Source organism: Vigna unguiculata, chromosome 5 (genome assembly GCF_004118075.2).
Source record: "Vigna unguiculata cultivar IT97K-499-35 chromosome 5, ASM411807v1, whole genome shotgun sequence".
Lineage (NCBI taxonomy): Eukaryota > Viridiplantae > Streptophyta > Magnoliopsida > Fabales > Fabaceae > Vigna > Vigna unguiculata.
In genome coordinates this window covers 9,654,271-9,675,400 of record NC_040283.1, presented here as the reverse complement: position 1 = coordinate 9,675,400, position 21,130 = coordinate 9,654,271, and the positions used below count along the sequence as shown (strand labels likewise).

General features: G+C 30.5%; 2 protein-coding genes and 1 long non-coding RNA gene across 4 annotated transcripts; 2 read left to right on the top strand and 1 right to left on the bottom strand.

Moving 5' to 3' along the window:
• Nucleotides 1-1,540: 1,540 nt before the first annotated feature.
• LOC114183368 lies at nucleotides 1,541-4,005 on the top strand. Of its 2 annotated transcripts, none has more exons than XM_028070380.1 (5): nucleotides 1,541-1,586; nucleotides 1,880-1,970; nucleotides 3,363-3,424; nucleotides 3,511-3,572; nucleotides 3,664-4,005. In XM_028070380.1, the coding sequence occupies exons 2-5, from the start codon at nucleotides 1,900-1,902 to the stop codon at nucleotides 3,682-3,684; spliced, it is 216 nt and encodes a 71-aa protein (XP_027926181.1). In that variant the 5' UTR covers nucleotides 1,541-1,586; nucleotides 1,880-1,899; the 3' UTR covers nucleotides 3,685-4,005. The 2 variants fall into 2 exon arrangements, with proteins under 2 accessions (XP_027926181.1, XP_027926180.1); XM_028070379.1 differs by having other exon boundaries at nucleotides 1,549-1,655.
• Nucleotides 4,006-12,470: 8,465 nt separating this feature from the next.
• Nucleotides 12,471-15,999, top strand: LOC114183861 (protein SCO1 homolog 1, mitochondrial). The gene is made up of 7 exons (XM_028071020.1): nucleotides 12,471-12,690; nucleotides 12,849-13,040; nucleotides 13,193-13,283; nucleotides 14,103-14,315; nucleotides 14,659-14,748; nucleotides 14,868-15,000; nucleotides 15,575-15,999. The coding sequence occupies exons 1-7, from the start codon at nucleotides 12,547-12,549 to the stop codon at nucleotides 15,681-15,683; spliced, it is 972 nt and encodes a 323-aa protein (XP_027926821.1). The 5' UTR covers nucleotides 12,471-12,546; the 3' UTR covers nucleotides 15,684-15,999.
• A 4,046-nt stretch (nucleotides 16,000-20,045) lies between these two features.
• On the bottom strand, nucleotides 20,046-21,117 carry LOC114183064. The gene is made up of 3 exons (XR_003604286.1): nucleotides 21,014-21,117; nucleotides 20,844-20,917; nucleotides 20,046-20,699 (listed from the first exon to the last, which is right to left on the bottom strand). It is a non-coding gene; the product is annotated as an uncharacterized LOC114183064 (long non-coding RNA).
• Nucleotides 21,118-21,130: the final 13 nt, after the last annotated feature.

The window sequence follows — 21,130 nt, the reverse complement described above, 5'->3', positions numbered from 1 at the left end:
CTGGTTCTAATAAATGATAAGTTTTTTTTTTTTCTTTTTCTTTTATGCTTTTATATCTCAATAGAACTTGTTCATAATAGCTAAAGATAATTGTCAACGATTCATTGTTCACCGTTAAAAATGTCTATCTTTATGGAGATATGTAGCACTATTAATATAATTTTTATTGATTATTTTTGTGTGACATGAGATTGTTGGTAATTTATAATTTACCAATTTTACATAAGGACCCAAAATATCTTCTAAACAAATTATCTAAGAGAGATTTATATGAAATATTAATATCCTAAAATAAGAAAAAAAAATGATATTTATAGTAATATAAACTAAACTCGGATTATAAATACTTATCAATATTCAAATACTCAGAAATATCTCATCAGAACTCTTATTTGGGTGACCTAAAGTTTAAATAAAATGACAAATCCAAACCATCTTAGATCAATAAGGTAAATTTTGAGTAAAAACACCAATAAATTGTTTAATTTAGTCTCACTTGAGACTTGGTTTATAAACATTAACCTCACATATATTTTATTTTATTTTTTGTTTTTTTATAAATCACTCAGTTAAAACCAACATAAGTTATTAAGGTTAGAGTTACTAAATGATTTTCAGTCCCAGTATAATTTTTATATTGTTTATTTTTTATTTTTTGTTAATTTGTCCTCTTGTATTTTTAAATATTTTTAATTTTTATTTATGAGTTAACGATTACACTTGATACACTCATGATATATATGCTTACACAACTTTTCTCTCTATTTTGTAATTATGTTTTTCTTTCTTTTAAATTAGTAGAGTTCACAATTGATTGCGATAAGTAATTATTACTAACAAAGTATTTTTTCATAATTTAGAATATATATATCATAGGTGTTGAAAAGGAATATGAAAATTAAGAGTTGCACATAAAAATATAAAATGTCTTCGCAAAAAACTTATCAAATTACATATTATACATAATCACTTATTTCTTACAAGTTAATTCATCTCAATAAATAATAACAGAATAAAGGTTGCATGGAACAAAGTAGTTCATTTTAATGTTCTAACAATAATTAAAAGAAATATAAATTTCAAATGGCTAAACAAGCTTAATGCATGTCTAAATATTTTTAATTAAAATATATATTTTATCTTTCAAAATATTGAGGAAATGTTGACTATAATCTCTATAAAAAGTTTAACATATTTTAAATTTGTATATTTATTAAAAATAATATAGTTTTAATCCCACTGACACATATATTTAGTAAAATATTTTAACCAAAACGTTGAAACAAATTTTATAATTATCGATAATTTTATGTTTTTAGATCCTAATTATTTTTAAGAGTTTTCTTGTCTTTGATAAAATTTTACTTTACTTTTTGGTTTTTAAATTTATGTAACTAATATTTAATCAATGAAACAAAAATAATGTAGATAATATTTCTAAATCAAGATAATTTTCTTTTTTAAAAAATTGGATAATATATATTTATATTTATATAAAGTTACGTAACTAAGCCCATCTAAAATAAATATATTTAAACTTTTGCCCAAAGTTTGCCCAAGAAATGTGATATAAATGGAGCTCAAAGGTTAGTTTTCACCCTTAGCCCCTTTTTCAGATTCTCCCATCTCAATCCATAACGATCTCTCATATCAAGGTTTGCGGTTAATACCCAATTTTGTTTTACCTGTTCTGTTTTCGGTGTTCGATTTCGATTTTGATGCCCTATTTTTGGTTATTGTTCTCTAGTATTTTCACTTTTTCAGCAGGAAGAAATTCAGATTAGGGAAGAAAAAACAGTGATTGTCACATACTAAGTTTTAATATTGGGGCGGTTTTGAATTTTTTGGATTTTGGAAAATGATTTTGAATCGTTTGCAGTTTGAAGCTGAGAATTAAACATGGCGAATTTCATGCAAAGGGTTGTCTCTTACGTCGTGAACGAGGTGGTTGTCAATGGGCTTGCCAACAGGTGTCTGTTTTTACCACTTCTTTACTTTGTTTTATTGTAATTTTGTTATTGACCCGAGCATACATAATCGTATGGTAGTGTGTTAACTCGAGCATACATAATTGTTTTAAGATTCTGATTGATGTTCTTTATTGCTGACACTCGTTTTTCATTGAGGGGCTCCAACAAGGGCAGAAAGAAAAGCATGGAAAAACTACAAGTTTTGGAAACCTTGAAATTGAATTAACCTTGTCTATATGCTTCAGCATGAAAAGTCCCCATGGGATGACACGGCTATATTACTACATTTATGTAATTGACAGATTATCGTTTCCATATCTATGTTTTCGTAACATTCATTAATTGCAGAAAAACCTGACATTAGGATTATTAATCGTGTGATGTGCTGTAATTGTTTATGGTTACGTGTGTATTGTGTCACGAATTTGTGTTGTTCCTACTGTTGCAGCCTATATTGTGATTTATAGTTCCCAGTGATAAAACACATCATTATCCCCATTTTATGAGCTTTCTAACCCATGTTTTCTTCTGATCTATCCTCCCTATTTTTCTCATCAGATACGGTTTGAAATCCTTCTTCCTCACACCCTCTGTTGTGTATATCTATTTATTTTTTTTAGCATAATCTTGTAATGATTCCATAAACTACTGCAAGAATTAACTTAATTTGCTTAAGTGTTTAAGTTGTGTTATTTTCTTTTAAGGCTTTTGAGTACTATTATATGTGTGTGTGGATGGAGTGGGGAGCATAGCTTCAATCCTTTCAAGATTCCACCTTGGGCAGTTTATTTAATTTTTTGTTTTGTTTATTTCATGGAAATATTATTTTCTGAATTGATTTACACAAATTAATGTGTTCAAACTTGTTTGATAGTTTTTGTTTGAAAATAAGTTTTTTAAGATCAAGGTAAACCATCTTCTTCTGAAAGGTTTTTCTATGCTCTCCAACAATATTTGTTTCTCTTCAGAGTTCAGAGATATTACCAGGGCAATCGCCTCTTTGGTGGCTATGCTATTTAAGGCGGATATCCTAATCCTGCTCAAATTTGAAGTATTCAACTGTATGATACAGAATCCTAATCCCACTCAGAGTTAACGTTTTTTTCTGACCCCTGTCCCATCGGAGCGCATTGATTTCCCTCTCCGGTGCATTATTGTTAGGAATTTGTCAAATGACTTAGGTTTAGGCTTCAATAAGTTTGGGAGTCTTTGTTGGCAGCTGTATGGGAGTGAGTGAGGGAAAAGTAATGGTTGGGTTTGAGATGGGAACAAGAGAAACAAAAACATTAAACTGTGCTCTCAACTTTTAATATAAAAATTAAATTATTATGGAAAGCAAGTTTTCAAAAATAATCAGACCTCTCGTGTTGATGTTTCTTTGTGGTTTCCCAGCCCAGCATTTCAGAGGTTTGCAGTGAGGACATCAAGAAGAATTGAAGATATTTCTATCAAAGGTAATAGGAGAAAAATGATTGGTTTTCGATATTTGATTGACCTTATGAACAGATCTGTTTCACACTTGTGTTATATATTCTGGCAGTTAATCAGAAGAAGCAGGAGCTAATGGAACAGGCCAAGGACCTGTCGGAGGACATCTCGGAGGTTGTATTCTTTCAAATTAATATAAAACCAGCTACTACTGACATTGTGATTATTGGTGTTTAACTTTTCCTTTTTCTTTTGATGCTTCCAGTCATTCAAGAAGAGGCCGTGATTATGGTGTTCTAAAGTTGATGGACTCGTGTTCTCTGTAAATTTGTTTAGGGACAATAATTTTGGTTCTTAATTCGCGATCCCAAAGTTGGGATGTAAATGTTAGGTTTCTTCCAGTTTGATGGGTGAGCTGAGAACTTTGATTGGTGAACTGAGAACTGGATTAGGATATTACTGCTAGGTTATACTTTCACCGAACATTATTTTTCCTTCCTTTTGAAACTATTGAAGACTGATGGTTATTACAAAATAGTATTTTGCATTTTTTAGTATGTGCTGTTTGGACTGTATTGACATGAAATATGCAAGAGTTGTAGCAGCTGATAGGGGATTTTTTCCCTCTTTTTGTTTCACCTAGGGCGTTTGCCTAATTTAATATAAAATCCAAACCAAAACAAATTAGTATGTTGTAGTTCAATTTGAATTGGTTTTTGCTGCATTTGTTATAAATTTGTTAAATAATTTTTACGAAAATATTGTTAATAGTTTATAATGGAAAATTATTAAATGAAAAGGTATGTTGTAGTTCAATTTGAACCGGTTTTTGCTGCATTCATTATAAATTTGTTAAATAATTTTTACGAAATATGAATTATTATGAAATTTTATAATTAGTGCTATCAAAGGAAATCGTGCCTAAAATTTGTGAGAAAAGAAGTCCCACATGGATGGGAACTTATTTTGGGGCTTACTTTTAATGTTATAAAAGGAGTCCAGTGTTTCCTTAGAAAATCATCCCAAAGTCTCTTCCTTTTTTATTCCTTTTTGCTTTATTTGCTTGAGAGAAGAATTAAAAGAGAATAGTAGTTTCTCCTCTAAGAGAGAATGTTAGTTTCTCCTTTAAGGTTCTCCTTGTATTAGTTTCTTCTATTTCCAAGAGAGGGGTTGTCATTGTTTTCTCCTTGGGATTAGAGAGAATGATATGTAATTTTTCCTTTTCTTGAATAAATTATATTCGTTGTCTATTATCTATTTTTGTTCCTTTATTCTCATCTTGTATTTTAGTTGTGAGTACTTGTGCTAGTACTCTGATACCCAACAGTGGTATCAGAGCTGTTGGTTCGTTTGTGTGATTATCTTTCGCTGTTATTGTCATTAGAATAGTGCTGTGATAGTGGATAAAGTGTGGTAGTGTGAAAGTGCATGTCTAGGAAAGACTTGGTACTTAAGCGTGTCCATTAGTGACCCACCTCTCTTTCCTGGGAATTACCTGGTGCACTGGTTCACGGTCTGTTTCCATTGTTCCAGTAGACAGTACTATTCATAGTGAGAAGTGCATAAGTCGGTTTTAAGGCCATGACAGCAAGATACAAGATAGAGAGGTTCAATGGGAAAAATTTCTCATTGTGGAAACAGGACAATTGTCTAGAAGCAATTGAAGAAAAACCTGTCGGCATTACAGATAAAAAGTGGAAGGAAATAGATAACAATGCTATAGCAAATTTGCACTTAGCATTGACAGATGTGGTTTTATCCAGCATTGCGGAGAAGACTACAGCGAAGGAGATTTTGGATACTCTTACAAGCCTGTACGAGGTTAAGTCACTTCACACAAGAATATTCTTGAAGAGAAAACTCTATACTCTTCGAATGAGTGAGTCTACATCGGTGACAGACCACATCAACAATCTAAATACATTGTTTGCCCAACTTTCAGCGGCAGATTTCAACATAATTGAAAATGAACGCGCGGAGCTTCTACTTCAGAGTTTACCTGATTCGTATGATCAACTTGTCATCAACATTACAAATTACAACGTTGTTGACCTCCTACACTTTGAGGATGTTGCCGGAGCTGTTCTTGAAGAAGAATCCAGGCGAAAGAACAAAGAGGATATGGTGGAAAATGCAAAGCAAGCAGAGGCTTTGACGATGATGAGAGGCAGATCAACAGAACGTGGATCTAGTGGGAGTCAGATTCATGGTAGATCAAAGTCTCGAAGTAAGAAGCATCTTAAATGCTACCATTGTGGCAAAAGAGGGCATGTGAAGAAAGATTGTTGGCATTTGAAGAATGGAGGAAAGAACTCTGAGGCATCAACCTCACAAGGTTGTATGGCAAATACCTCGGAGGACGAAGATATTCTGTGATGAAGAGTAGAGATCTGGTAAGTCATGAAAGCTCAGAAGATCATGGCAGATGTGTATGTGCTTTTGGAGATACGTTGCAGGATGCTAATGCAATGATTGCATCGACAAGTCAAGAAGAAGCAGTGTTGACGTGACATCATAAACTTGGGTATAAGTTAGAGCGAAGTTTGCAAATCCAGGCAGAACGTAATCTCTTACTCGGGCTCAAGAAGGTTGTTTTACCTCTACGCGAGCACTGTGTGGTAAGCCAACAAACATAGTCATAGATCGCAGATGGTTAGTTTGACTACCAGGAAAAAGAAAACACAAGAAGACTTGATTTATTATGATGTAAGGGAATCACCAGAGTTATCACTAGGAGAATCAAAGTTTACTCCAGGAGATTGTGGGTGTACTACATCAAGAGGAAGTCAAATGTGTTGTTGCCAGTTCAAGGAATCCAAAGCACGAGTAGAGCTTGAAACTGGGGAAAATTAAGTGCTTGGGCTGTGCGAACAATGTGAAGGGGTACCACCTGTGGGTCCCATTACCCACAAGGTTATTGTTAAGTAGAAATGAAATGATGCTCCAACCAGAAGGCGTTAAAGAACAAGAAAACTTGGTTTGCATGGTTGAACAAATCTCAGTACGGTTTAAAGAGAGCTCAGGTGTTCGTACCAGAGATTTGATTCCTTCATAAGCCTCGGTTACAACAGATTGGGTGTTTAGACAATTGATGTTGTATGTGGATGACATGTTGGAGGTAGGCCCCAACAAAGTTCAAATCCAGGAATTGAAGGCCTAATTAGTAGGGAGTGTGAGAAGAAGGACTTGGAACCAGCAAACAAGGATTTCAGGGATGCAAATACACCGAGACAAAAAAGATAGGAATGTTTGGCTTTCTCAGAAGAAATACTTACTGATAATCTTGCGGCGCTTCAACATGCAAGATTGCAAGCCAATTTCGACCCCACTTTCTATCAATTGTTCCTCACGTATGAGTCCTAGCAGTGAAGCGGAGAGGATGGAGAAGTCTCGAGTACCGAGTGCATCGGTGGTGGACAACCTTATGAATGCTATGATGTGTACAAGACCAGACATTGCACAAGCAGTGGGAGTGGTTAGTAGGTTCATGGCGGGTTTGGTGGAGAGCATTGAAGTATTGACAAGAGGTCCTTAAAAGGAACCTCATGTGTTGCATTGCGTTTCAGAGGATCAGAATTATGTGTCGATAAAGTCTACGTGGATTCGATCCTACTGAAGTTTATCAGAAGAACAAGTAACATGAAGGCAGAGAATAAAGCATGGTGTGAAGATTTGATTAATTTCATCAAAATCTTCAAGTGGGAGATTGTGAGAAAAGAAGTCCCACATCGATGGGAACTTACTTTGGGGCTTACTTTTAATGTTATAAAAGGAGTCCAGTGTTTCCTTAGGAAATCATCCCAAAGTCTCTCCCTTTTCTATTCCTTTTTGCTTTATTTGCTTGAGAGAAAAATTAAGAGAGAATAGTAGTTTCTCCTCTAAGAGAGAATGTTAGTTTCTCCTTTAAGGTTCTCCTTGTATTAGTTTCTTCTATTTCCAAGAGAGGGGTTGTCATTGTTTTTTCCTTGGGATTAGAGAGAATGATATGTAATTTTTCCTTTTCTTGAATAAATTATATTCGTTGCCTATTATCTATTTTTGTTCCTTTATTCTCATCTTGTATTTTAGTTGAGTACTTGTGCTAGTACTCTGATACCCAACAAAATTGAGAGAAAGAACAGTAATTTGGGTTGTTAAAAAAATCAACTATGATGATGCCTTTCCATTGAGTTGATGATGGTAGCACTTAAGCCTACAATATTTCAGTCAAAGTTAAGGTAAATAGTACTTCGGGTAAAATTAAGGTTAAAATACTTCCTTCGTCTATGTTTTTATTGAAAAATCTCAAATAGGTCCTAAGATTTTTCTTAGTCTCAATTAGGTCCATATTTTTGAAAATGTGTAACAATTAGGCTCATTCCATTAGTATAGAGTTAATGGTGTTAAGGATATGCCACGTGTCAGCTTTTCATTTTTTTGAATTTTTTTGAATTTTTGTAATTTTTGTTTTGAAAATTATTCATGCCACGTGTCATATCAATATTGTGCCACGTGTCAAGTCAGTAAGGTGACACGTGTCAAGTCATTGTTTGAATCTCAATTTGGTCCATATATTTGTTATTTTAATTATATTTCAGTCCATTTTTTTTTTAATTTTCAATTTCATCATTTCCAAATTGAGATCAAATTTAACTTTTATATAAATTTTATAATGATATTTTTATTAAAACATTTTAATAATATTAAGTTTATTTTATATTTTGTTTAAAAATTTTAAAATATTTATTTTAACTTATTACAAAATTGTTTTAAATAATTTATATACAAATGTTAGAATTGGTTTAAAATTAATAATTTTATAAATTTAAATATAAAATTTTAAAACAATTTTGTAAAAAGTTAAAATAAATATATTTTAAAAATTTTACAAAAATGGACTGAAATATAATAAAAATAACAAATATATGAACCAAATTGAGATTCAGATAATGATTTGACACGTGTCACCTTACTAACTTGACACGTGGCACAATATTGACGTGACACGTGGCATGAATAATTTTCAAAAAAAAATTCAAAAAATTCAAAAAAAGATTAAAATTTTTTTAAAAAAATTCAAAAAAATGTGGAGCTAACACGTGACACATAGAGATGGCAAATAAACCCGTCCCCGTGGGTATTGTCCGAACCCGTCCCCGTTTTGACGGGGAATCCCCGCATTGACTGGGTATGGGTATGGGTATGGGGAATCCCCGACTTTTTCAGTTGGGTATGGGGATGGGTATGGGGATGTACATATACCCGCCATAATACCCGTCCCCGCCATATCTCCATTCTCGTTTAAATTATTAAAATATTCACAATTAATCAAGTAACCCCTATATATATATATTTTTTTTTCTATTTTTTTTTCTTTTAATTATTTCATTTGTCATGAAACTCATTCTCATCTCTAATATATTTTTTATCTTATCATAATCTTTATGTAATTATGTTAAAATGATGTATGTTAATTAAAAAAAATTATGCCTCACATTTGAATATTTATATTATTTTTTAATATTTTTATTTATTATAAATTTTTCTTTCACATGAGAATGTTTATACTCTCAATTTAAGATAATATAAAAAAAATTCTTTACTTATTATTATTATTAATTTTTGTTTAATTTGAAGAACTCTTTTGTTTCATTAAAATAATTTTCGTTATTTTTCAACCATTAATTATATGTTAATATTTGAAAAGCTTTCTTAATTCTCTAAGATATTTTTCGTCTTATCATACCTTAGTTATACATTTGATTTCCTTTGTGTGATTTTTTTCGATAGTCTCTCAAATTATTTCTAAAACACACATTTGTTAGTTTTTTAATATTTTTATTTATTTTTTTTATTTTCATCATGTAGAATAATATTTCGATATATTCTATCTAATTATTTTTTATTTTATAACTCATTATTAATCATAATGTAATTTTTTCACTTTAAATTCTGTTTGAAGTGGTTAAAATTTTATATATATATATATATATATATATATATATATAATGATATTTAGGAATAGTATATGATAATTCACTACAAGAAAAACATGAAATGGTGACTGATTTAGTCAGTAACCCATATCAGTCACTATTTTTCGTCATTGGTGGTAGTAGTTGATTTATTGTCTGAATCAATGACTAAATTAGTGACCGATTCAATGATCGAATCTGTAATTGATTTAGTGACCAATTTAAATACTAATTTATATGTAATTTAATGACAAATTTTTTGGTCACTAATGATATTTCTATTTAATTTTAACCACTTCAAACATAATTTAATAATTAGTTCTGTAAGGTATTTTTCATTTTATCATACCTTAATTATACATTTGATTTCCTTTGTGCGATTTCTTTCGATAGTCTCTCAAATTATTTCTAAAACACACATTTGTTAGTCTTTTAATATTTTTATTTATTGTTTATTTTCATCATGTAGAATAATATTTCGATATATTCTATCTAATTATTTGTTATTTTATAACTCACTATTAATCATACTGTAATTTTTTCCACTTTAATTGTATAAATAACTTTTATTTACTACAATATAAAAATTTAATGTAATTGCTATGAATATTTTTTTGTCACTATCCAACATATATTGAAGTTCAAAAGATACAAAATCTATGTCAAAATTTTATTATTATGTTTATTATTTATTCTTTGTGTCATTTTGATCAAGTGATGTATTATAACTTTTATTAGTGTATAAAAAAGAGATTCATTATAATTTAAAAAATTGAAGTAAACAAACATTTAAAATATATTTTAATTTGAATATTTGTTTTCCTTTTATTATTATGTTTATTATTTATTCTTTGTGTCATTTTGATCAAGTGATATATTATAACTTTTATTAGTGTATAAAAAAGATATTCATTAGAATTTAAAAAATTGAAGTAAACAAACATTTAAAATATATTTTAATTTAAATATTTGTTTTCCTTTTATATTTTTTTGAAATATTTTTTAATTTTATCAACTAAGTTCATCAATGTTGTAGTTTGCAAATTTAACAAATGTTTTGGTTCACATGAAATTTTATTTGGTATTCTAATATAAAATGTAAACAATTATAATTTATTTTAAGGTATTTGGCATCGAAGAAAATCCTCCTAATATTGAATATTTCATAATATTATGTTTTCTTTACCGTAATTTTTTTTCTTTTATAAAAATTAATATTGAAGTAGTTAGAACACGGGTACGGGTATGGGTACGAGATTATACCCGTTACCCGGTGGGGATGGGGATGGGAAAAAAGTTTGATACCCGTTGGGTTTGGGTATGGGGATGGGGATGAATTTTTTATGCGGGGATGGGTATGGGATAGCGAAACCCGTCCCCGCCCCGCCCCGTTGCCATCCCTAGTGACACATCTTTAACACCGTTAACTCTATACTAACGGAATGGATCTACACAATTTCAAAAATATGGACCTAATTGAGACTAAAAAAAATCTTAGGACCTATTTGAGATTTTTCAACAAAAACATGGACCAAAGGAGTATTTTAACCTAAAATTAAAGAGCTACATTTTAGATAAGTTTTAAATTTTTATTTTAATTAATTAACTTCTTTTAAACAAAATCATTTCTCTGCTCAAAAACATTTTTTTGAAGCTATTTCAAATTCTTCATAAAAATAAACTCTTCTGAATAACCACTTTATATATATATATATATATATATATATATATATATATATATATATATATATATATATATATATATATATATATATATATATATATATATAGAATATGTATCATAAACCGTAATTTATTATTGGTAAGAGTTTATTTGTATAAAATATGTATTATTAACCCTCATGAAAACACATGTACATCAGTAATTCTGTATTTGTATTTTCTAATTTTTATAAAAGTTTGATTTTAGATTAATGATATTTAATTTTAAAAGATGTAATTAATTTTTAAAATTGTCGTTAAATAAAATAAATATTACAAATAATTTTTAGAATAATAATTTAAGATAAATTATTTATAAAAAATTAATTTTTAAAATAATAAATAAAATTAAAAAAATAAAATATGTACAGAAAAAAAGTTTTTAAAATAATTATTAAACACAAATGAAGTTATTAATAACTATTAAAGATAAACTATTTATAAAATAATTAATTTTTAAAACAATATTAAGAGTGAAATTGAAAAAAAAAATATGTGGACAAAAAAATCTTATATACATATATATATATATATATATATATATATAACCTTTTAAATTATTTATAAACTTTTATGATATTTTTAATTGATTCTATATTAAAAAAAATTATTCATTGTAATTTTTTTCTTATTTAATTATTTAAAATTTGCATATTTTTTAATTAATTATTTATTTTTATATTTTTTATTAACCGAGTATTTATTCATCATATTCTCTTATGGTGTTTCCAGGACATCACTTATAAATAATGATTAATAAAGTGTCGTCATTACCATCTTATGTATATATGAATTTACTTGTTATCTAACATTTTTTTATTAAAGACAAGTAAAAGAAAAAAGAGTTTAGACAAAATAACAATTATATCATTAATTGAATAACAAAATTAAACAGTAAGACTTTTCTAATATTTATTGAATATTGAATGTAAAAATTTAGTTATTTGTATTCTTGTATACTTTTATAACATGACTTACACTACTTTTAATATTACTTTATTTTTAGTTTTCTTTATTAATTCTTGATTTATTCTTCACAAAAATGAAATATTAAGTTTGAAAAGATACAGAAATAATTTATTATTAGTTGATAACTAATATTTCTTAAAATTTATTAAAATTGAACTTGATTTATATATATATCTCAAATTAGTAGGGTGATTTTTTCATTTAGGTTTCAGCACAATTTATATGATGAGATACACAAGTCACATATTTTTCAATATATTATTTATGGTTTATTAAAAATTAAAAGGTTATTTATGAGTAAAGCTTATTAAATAGGAAATACACCTACAAAATTAAATTTTTTAATAATTTTTAATTAATAATAAAAAAAATTAGAAAAAGATAAAGATATGCTTATTATTGTAAAATTCAACAAGCGAAACATCAATTCCCAACTAGAAATGAAAGTATAAACCCTTGTTGTCCCATTTTCTGCAAAGGTTTAAGGTTAAGGTTTTGCTCTAATGGCGTCCATGATATCTACCAAGGCCAACCAGTTTCGCTATTCTACGCGTCTTCTCTTCTCACACCTTCTTCAGCATGGCAGGCCCGCCACGCTTTCAACTCCTTTCTCTCCTCATCTTCAACTACTCCATCACCCGCACCAGGTTCGGTTTCCTTTCATCGCTAGTCATCCATAAGAAAATAATATTTGTTTTTGCACATAAAGTTCATTGCTTTGATTCTATCTCTCGTCCTTCTTTTTCCCGTCTCAATTGGGTCAGTTCAAATTCTCATTGGGTGTCTTTTTCCTTTGAAATTTTAGGCTCGGATTCAAGGTTTTGGTAATGGGTCGTTAGGGTTGTGTCAAAGGTTTCTGTCTTCTTCTGCTGTTAATGTCAGTGGAGAAAAATCAGCCACAGATTCAGATCACTCTGCAAAAGATGTTATGCTAAGAGGAGGAGGAGGAGGAGAACAGGATCAGAAAAGTTATGCTAGGAAACCTGTTCGTGGAGGGGTGTGTATACCTACATACATATATACATATACTTACACACACACACAATTGTTGTTACTGGCAATGTGGTTTTTGTTCCTTGGACATTATTAATTTGAATGTTATGTGATGGGGACTGGAGTTTTGAACTCATGTTGTGTTCTTCCTTGCAGCCTATCTCTTGGTTGAGTTTTGTCTTACTGGTTCTCACTGGAGCTGGATTGGTGTTCTACTATGATAGGGAAAAGAAACGACATATTGAAGGTAGATTACTATGGTGAGTTGTATTTTTTGTGGTATGCATGTGGTGGTGTCTTTGTTAATTGCATATTTATTGTTTGTTTACATTACCTTTTTTACCAGTGTTTTAGTCTAAGCACTGTGCAAGATAAATGTTTGATTTTATGTAATTAAAACTCATAATAAATAAATATTTGTAATATGTAAATTGTACTAAAATTAAAATTATAATAAATAAACATATTTGAATATATAAATCATATTTTAGGTTTGCATGAAACGATTTAAAGTATGATATAAGATTATCTTTTATGTTGATGAATTCTTTTAACAAAAGTTATTGAAATATAAGTTAGAAATAGAGTTATAGATAAAAAAGAGTAAATAAAAAAGCAATAGAGGGCAAAGAAAACTAAGTATACATTTTGATGGTTGAGAAATAAATCTTGTGGTTAATTGCTGGAATAGTGTCTGACATGTATGTCCAATGAGGGAAGAAAAGAATGTACTGAATCTCTAACTAAGAGAGTGGAGAGATAGAATCTCACTCTCCAAGTTGTAAATTTTAATTTATAATATAAGAGTGGATATGTATTTTTTGAGTTGTTAAAAAAGTGTGGCATTTTTCATTGTGTATTTTTTTATAGAACCTTAGCGGGGTTAAATCTAGTTTGTGGATGAAGTTTGTTACAATGTTTATAGTACCACGTATTTGTGTATCAAGGGTAGCGTGAAAACAAATAAGATCAAATAGCTCCATTTCCTGTTGCATTTCAATTTGTTTTTTAAGGTACTGTGGATGTTTTGCTCTTCTGTTTGTTGATTCAACTTTTGTTGCTGTAGAAATACGTAGTAATACGGAGACAGTTAAGCAGGGTCCTTCTGTAGGAAAAGCTGCAATTGGAGGCCCATTTCGCCTTATCAACCATGAAGGAAAACATGTAACTGAAAAGGATTTCTTGGGAAAGTGGACTTTGTTATATTTTGGCTTTACTCACTGCCCAGATATCTGTCCGGAAGAACTACAGAAGTTAGCTGCTGCTGTTGATAAAATAAGTAAGTTTTTAAGGTGATTTATCAGTGTATGTATGTCGAGCTGATTTTCATACTTTACAGATCAAAATATGCTCTAATTTTTATTATCACAGTCAATAAATAATTAAAATCCCAATTGATATCTGAAATAATGAAATTCATGAGAGATACATGTCTATAGTGTGGTTGAGTCATTGAGGTTCAATGGGATAGTAACTAAATGAAATTTCAAGTGCTTTTTGCTGTTGGCACATTGGTTTACCTATGGCTGTTAAGAAAACACTTTACAGCTCTTGAATCTTATATCTTTTGTTCTTGTGATAATAATGGTAATAGTATCCATGTTTCTTTTGATACCCTGCAGAGGAGAAAGGTGGAATAGAAACTGTTCCAGTTTTTATCTCTGTTGATCCTGAGAGGGATACCGTTGAACAAGTGGGTGAATATGTCAAAGGTGCTTCGCGTCTATTTTTGTGCTCTGTTGGGTATTTTTTTCCTCTGGAAAGAGGCTGGTTCTTTAGATAGATATTAGTTACTTAATTTAAGGTTATTGTGTGAATTTATACTTTTCAGAGTTTCATCCAAAGTTAATTGGATTAACTGGTAGCCCGGATGAGATCAAGAATGTTGCCCGTGCATATCGTGTTTACTACATGAAGACAGCAGAGGAAAATTCAGATTATCTTGTTGATCACTCCATAGTTATGTATGTAATATCACTTGTGCTTCATATATACTACATTCTGTTTCCCCAATTTATCTTGGTGCTATATCCTAGTAATTTGCCTGAGATTTGGAATCTTGATAATTGAAATTGAAATTTGTGGATGATCTCACCTTGAAATATGTTTGTGGCAAGGATGAGATGAGAGTAATGGTTATGGAGATAATGTCCATTAAGTTGTGAATGACCTAATGTTCATCATGACAGAGTATTAATTATTATACTCACGCATTACAAGTTTCTTTAACTTTTGACCAAATGCAACATTTCTGGTAAATTTCTGTCTGTTTCAGTTGTTAGTGTCAACATATTCTGATAGAGGATCTTTTGGCTATTTTGTATAACAATTAGTATTCATATAACCGGATAATTTTGTTTTCCTGGTTACCCTTCTCTATTGATTCTCTTTTTGATTATGCTTATGCATTTTCATTGTTATCTGAGCGTATGCAATTGTATATTTAGTTGCTGCATCTGCAGTATTGTATTGCTTTTGTAAAGTATGATTCTTGTTGAATTATGAATACTAATCTGATAATATGATAATTCTTTCCAGATATCTGATGAGTCCTGACATGGAATTTGTAAAGTTTTTTGGCAAGAACAATGATGTTGACTCACTTGCTGATGGAGTGATTAAAGAGGTAAAGCAGTATAAGAAGTAGCTGCAAATCCTTGCTATTGGTACCCTCATTTCTTTCACATGGGAAACAAAATTGCCTATGAATTTTGGTCTCAGTGGTAGTTGTTAACTACACCAGCTCCTCTCTAGGTGATTCTGGAGATTTTACAGTTTCAAAAGTAACTAAATTGGTGTCATTTATTCAATGTTTTAGTATTGTACTTGAAATTTTTTTTGTAGACATGTTCTTTATGTGCATTTTGAGATGCATGTTCAACATATGCCTTATATCTGATGTGGGATCTTATAATAAGAAACACCATGGTTAATGGACAATTTCTTGATGAGATGTTAAATTACAAGTCATTATTGGTGAGATATCGTATCACTTATAAAACGAAGGTTTCCTTTTTTTCATTAATAATAACATATTTCTATCAAATTTTTACAGTTTTTGTTAAAAGAAACTCATACACTTTCACTTTTTTTGTTCATTTTGTTGTAAATTATTCAAGCATTGAGTTGTGTTCTAAAAAACATAGTAGAAAATGGAAATATTGGTCTAATTTATTTAACCACCTTGAGGAGGCTATTTGTTTCACCCATGTGAGATCTGCAGGCTGATACTGTTATGAGGTCACATCTGATGTAATTGGTCACATGGTTCATCAAGTTCAAAGCTTTTAAGATTTGGTATTTAGTTGCTAAAAGATTATAAAAGGTTCATCAAATTTTCAACAAGGGGAAATAGGAAGAAGAAAGTGGGCACATTATAATCAAATAGAGTAATGAAGAAGATAAGAAAGGTTCTGCAATAACTATATTGTTGACATGTAATAAAACATTTAAGAACAATTTTTTTTTTTTGGAGATAGATTTTAGTCTAAATGTTTTCTTCAATAAATCGAAAAATATAATACAACAAATATTCAAGTTAATCCTCTCTAATTTTGTCTATGAAGCTTTTTTTTTTCTATTCACTAGTAGAGATTGAGATTTTGACGTCGATTTCAGAATATTAGTTTTTTTTGTTTTTCTGTTTCAATCCTGGAAATTTGAGACGATTTTTGAGTTGGTTGTTTTTTATATTTAATAAATTTGAAATAATAACTTTTAATACTATTGAAGATTATATTTAATATATTTTTGGTAATTCAAAAAGTTATACATAAATTAACTACTTTTAATAAGGATGAAGTGGCTATGATTAATTATTACTAATATTTAATTTTAATTTATGAGAATTCTTAAAACAATATAATTGTTGAGTAATAATAATAATTAATAATTGTTTTAATATTATGCTAACATTAAAATAATTAAAATATGAAAATCATTTTGAAATACAAGCTTTGAAATGTTGATTTAAATTAGGAATTTATAAACTTTAGAATGATTTTCAATTTAAATCACATTTGATAATAGTTTTAGCATGAAATTTAAATTATTGTGGAAAACTATTATATAGTGAATTATAAAGTAGGAAGTGTTTACTATAACGTCCCAACTTACTAGAATAAATTTAATAAATAATACGTAGCATGTTTATCGTATAACATATAGCACCAACAGAAAGTATACGGAAAGGAATACCTAAAGGCACAACAGAATGCCTCAAACAAGAATTGAGAGAAATAAATGGCATAAGGATCGCTCACAGAGTAAGAAACTAGGTAGGCATCAATGTCTTAAAAGTTGCTAAAAAGAGAGCCATATCTAACACCCCTAAACTTGAAAGCAGTATCACCACCATCTGAACGATCTCCAGGAATTTTCACATCTACTCACTCCAAGGATTTGGTGATCATCACAAAAAAGGAAAAGCCAAACAGAGAAACAAACACCAAATAGAAAGGGTAAGCTAAAGAAAAAGATTTTTAATCATATTATGGAGCAAGTAAATGTTAAATCAGATTATAAACATACGAAGCAATAAACATCCAAACCATGTGATAGCTAACAAATGCAAGAACTTCTGACTCAAATATCCAGATTATACTCTTGATATATAATTCTAATGGAAGTATGCGCTTGTGTTGGTTTCTAAACTCCGCTGAGTCTAGACACAAGGGTTTATCACCCAACCACACCCTAGGGTTAAAATCCTGATTGCCTAAGGCCATTATCCTGCCAAAGACTGGGACCTCCTGCCATTTTATATGAGTGTGAATGATTATTAAAGTTTAGGATACATTCCTAAATCTAGACATCTCCTATATCAAAGTATACACTAACCGCACCATCACCAAGAGTTTCCCATGAAACTCTTTTATGCATAACATTCCAAATGCCATCTCAAGCATTATAATCTCATGCCAATGTACCACCAACCAACCAACCCATTCTTATTTCATTTCATACCAAGCAAGTCAATATCACATGAAACATACACAATCACAGATTCATGCATTTAAGAGTAATTGAATCAATCCACAAGTTAAAGTAAGGAATTAAAATTCTGTAGCAATTCTCACTTAAGCTAACCTGGTCTCGCTTAAACTAAACTAGTCTCGCTTGAAGTAAACTGGTCTCGCTTAAGCTAAACTGGTCTCGCTTAAGCTAAATATTCTCGCTTGGGCGAGATTGCATACAGGTTTTTGCGAGTTCTCGCTTAAGCGAGATAACTCGTCGCTCAAAACGGAAGCTTGAGCGGGAGTTCGAGGAAAAACCAGGGCGAGCTTCTGCTATTCTCACCTAGGCGAGACGTGCTCGCTTTAGTTCTTGCCACTGTTCACGCATGCAACAACTAGACATTCGAAACCAAACAACATCTCAATATTTTCCAGACAACCACAACTTCATAGGGGAAACTTGCTCAAACCCTAGCATAGCCTATGTTGGAGAGAGAGAGAGAGAGAGAGAGAGAGAGAGAGTGAGAGAGAGAGAGAGAGCAACGTTTTAGTGAGAGAGCGAAAAAAAGGGAATGACTGAGTGAGAACAGATATGAGAGGTTTTCCTGCCTTTGGAAAATAAAAAGTTGGTGGACTAACCTTGGACCCTCCCTTACTCACTAAAGCAAGGCCCATTAAGCTTAAAAGAGAAAAAAAAAGTCTTACATTTATTTAAATGATTTTTTAATATTAATATTTAGTATTAGTAATCTAGATATATGTTAACTAAATTAAATCATTAATTTTATTATTATATTTATTATTAACAATTTAATGCTTTGTATGAAATATTAAAAGAGTAAATTTGTAATTATCAATATAAAATAAATGTGATAATGCATTGGTATTAATAAATTAAAATTTTGGTGAAGTTTGTAAAAATGAGAAGTTTTTTTATTGATAAGTTAATAACCTTAATTATTTTTTTATATAGTATTCATCTCATTTAATTTAATAATGTCATTTAGATATACACATTCTTTCTTGTAGTTTTTTATTGCATTATTTTAGTATGGATTTTTGTATTTTTTGTAATATTATTCATTTCTTAATGGTGAGTAGGTGATGATCGACATTTGAAAATTACACCTTCATTAGGAGATTTGGGTGCTTGTCCCTTATTGTTGCAATTATGACCATGACATCATGTCATACATTGTACCACCACACAGTTTAAATTTTGTTAACATATTTAAAACATTAAAAAATATTTTTATTTTTTTAACATATTTTAAATCGTCAAAATTAATATTAATCGTTGAAGACAAATAAAAATTAATATTCATCGACGTATTTTGAAGACAAATAAAAAAAGTAATATGAAAAAGTTTAATATAGTTTACCAAACTTATTATTTTATGTATAAATTATAAATTGTAACGTCACAATTTAATAGAATAATTCTAACAAATAGAACACGCTGCATATATATGGTATAAAAAAAACATCGACATAAAGTATATAAGAATTAATCATTATAGTTATCCATAAGATACGAAAAGAAATACCCCAAAGGCACATCACAATGCTTTAACCATATACTAAACACAGATTAGATTAAATTGACAATTTGCTCATAGAGCAAGAAACTACAAAATAACAGTACACAAGGAGAAATGTTCAACAATGACCAACAAAGGATCCAAGAAGCTTAACTATACAACAGCTTCCCCACCAACAACACGATCACCAAGAGTCTCCACATTGGCTCACACCAAGAATTTGGTGATCATCGTAAAAAGGAAAAACCAAACAGAAACACAGACACAAATAGAAAAAGGGTAAGCTAGAGATGAAAATAATTTGCATCATATAAGTATACAAACATATTTTTAAACATGCTTTTCTATAAGCACACAAGGCATGTGAAGGCAAAAAATGCAAGACTCAAACTCAATTATCTGAATTATGCACTTGATATAGAATTCTAAAGGAAATATGCGTTGGTTTCTAAACTCTGTAGAGTCTAGACACAAGGGGTTATCACCCAACCATACACAAGGTTAATCCATGATTATCTAAGGTCATTATCCTGCCAGAGACTAGGACCTCCTGCTACTCTCACCACATAAATCATTCTACTCTATATGAGTATGAACACGATTGTCAGAGTTCAAAATACTTTTCTTTATCTAGACATCTCTTATATCAAGACATACATTAACCACACCACCATGAAATCTCGCAAAGAGTTTCATGGAATTACGTATACTCATGCCATGTCCATGTTTCTCACATCAAATCCACATTTTATCTCAAGCATTATAATCCCATGTTAATGCCCAACTAGCCAATTCATGTCTCATTTCATACCAAGCACAACATATAACAATATCATCACATAAAACATACGTAGTCACAAGTTCATGCTTTTAAGAGTAAGTAAATCAACCTATAAGTGAAATCACAGAGTTTGCAATAAATCTGCCTCATTCTCGCTCAAGCTAAGAGGGCTCGCCCAAGTGATAGGGTCCCCTCGCTTAAGCTAGAACCTCCTCGCTTGGGCAAGAACTGGAACAGAGGATGCAGTGCATCATTTTGAGTTCTCGCTTGGGCAAAATGCCTCGCTTAAGTGACAGCTCGCGCAGAGGCAAAGGGGAATTCTCTGCTATTCTTCCTTAGGCTAGAGGATTCTCGTTTGGGCGAGAATAGCAGATTCTCTCCTACTCCTACATGCAACAATTGAAATCCATCCAGAAACACATACAATATATTTTCAGACCGTCACAAACATCATCCAAGTACCACAAACATAAAACAAAGCTAAAACAAGCATAGTATTGTAAAAACATGAAAACTCTAACTTCCCTTACCTCGAAACTGAGAACTGATGCAAGAAACCCTTAAGGGAGGAGCACCCAGAGATTTAAGAAGCTAAAAAACAGAACTATGGGAGACAAGAATGAGACCACGGCTGAGACTCGCGTGGAACTAAGCTACCAAAGAGAGAAGAACGAGGACATAGTTTTAGAGCTCAACTTACGTGGTGAAAGATTGTGTTTGCTAACTGGAAGGAGGATTTTGCAATTGTCCTAGCACAACTCCTACTTCAGCCTTGAGAGGAAGAGTGAGAATTGTTTTCAATGAATGAGACGAAATG

Coding starts and splice junctions, on each gene's coding strand:
- LOC114183861 (XM_028071020.1), top strand. CDS start 12,547: ATGGCGTCCATGATATCTACCAAGGCCAACCAGTTTCGCTATTCTACG. Junction 13,284..14,102: donor AAAGAAACGACATATTGAAG/GTAGATTACTAT, acceptor TTGTTGCTGTAG/AAATACGTAGTAATACGGAG. Junction 15,001..15,574: donor GTTGATCACTCCATAGTTAT/GTATGTAATATC, acceptor AATTCTTTCCAG/ATATCTGATGAGTCCTGACA.
- LOC114183368 (XM_028070380.1), top strand. CDS start 1,900: ATGGCGAATTTCATGCAAAGGGTTGTCTCTTACGTCGTGAACGAGGTG. Junction 1,971..3,362: donor GTCAATGGGCTTGCCAACAG/GTGTCTGTTTTT, acceptor GTGGTTTCCCAG/CCCAGCATTTCAGAGGTTTG. Junction 3,425..3,510: donor TGAAGATATTTCTATCAAAG/GTAATAGGAGAA, acceptor ATATTCTGGCAG/TTAATCAGAAGAAGCAGGAG.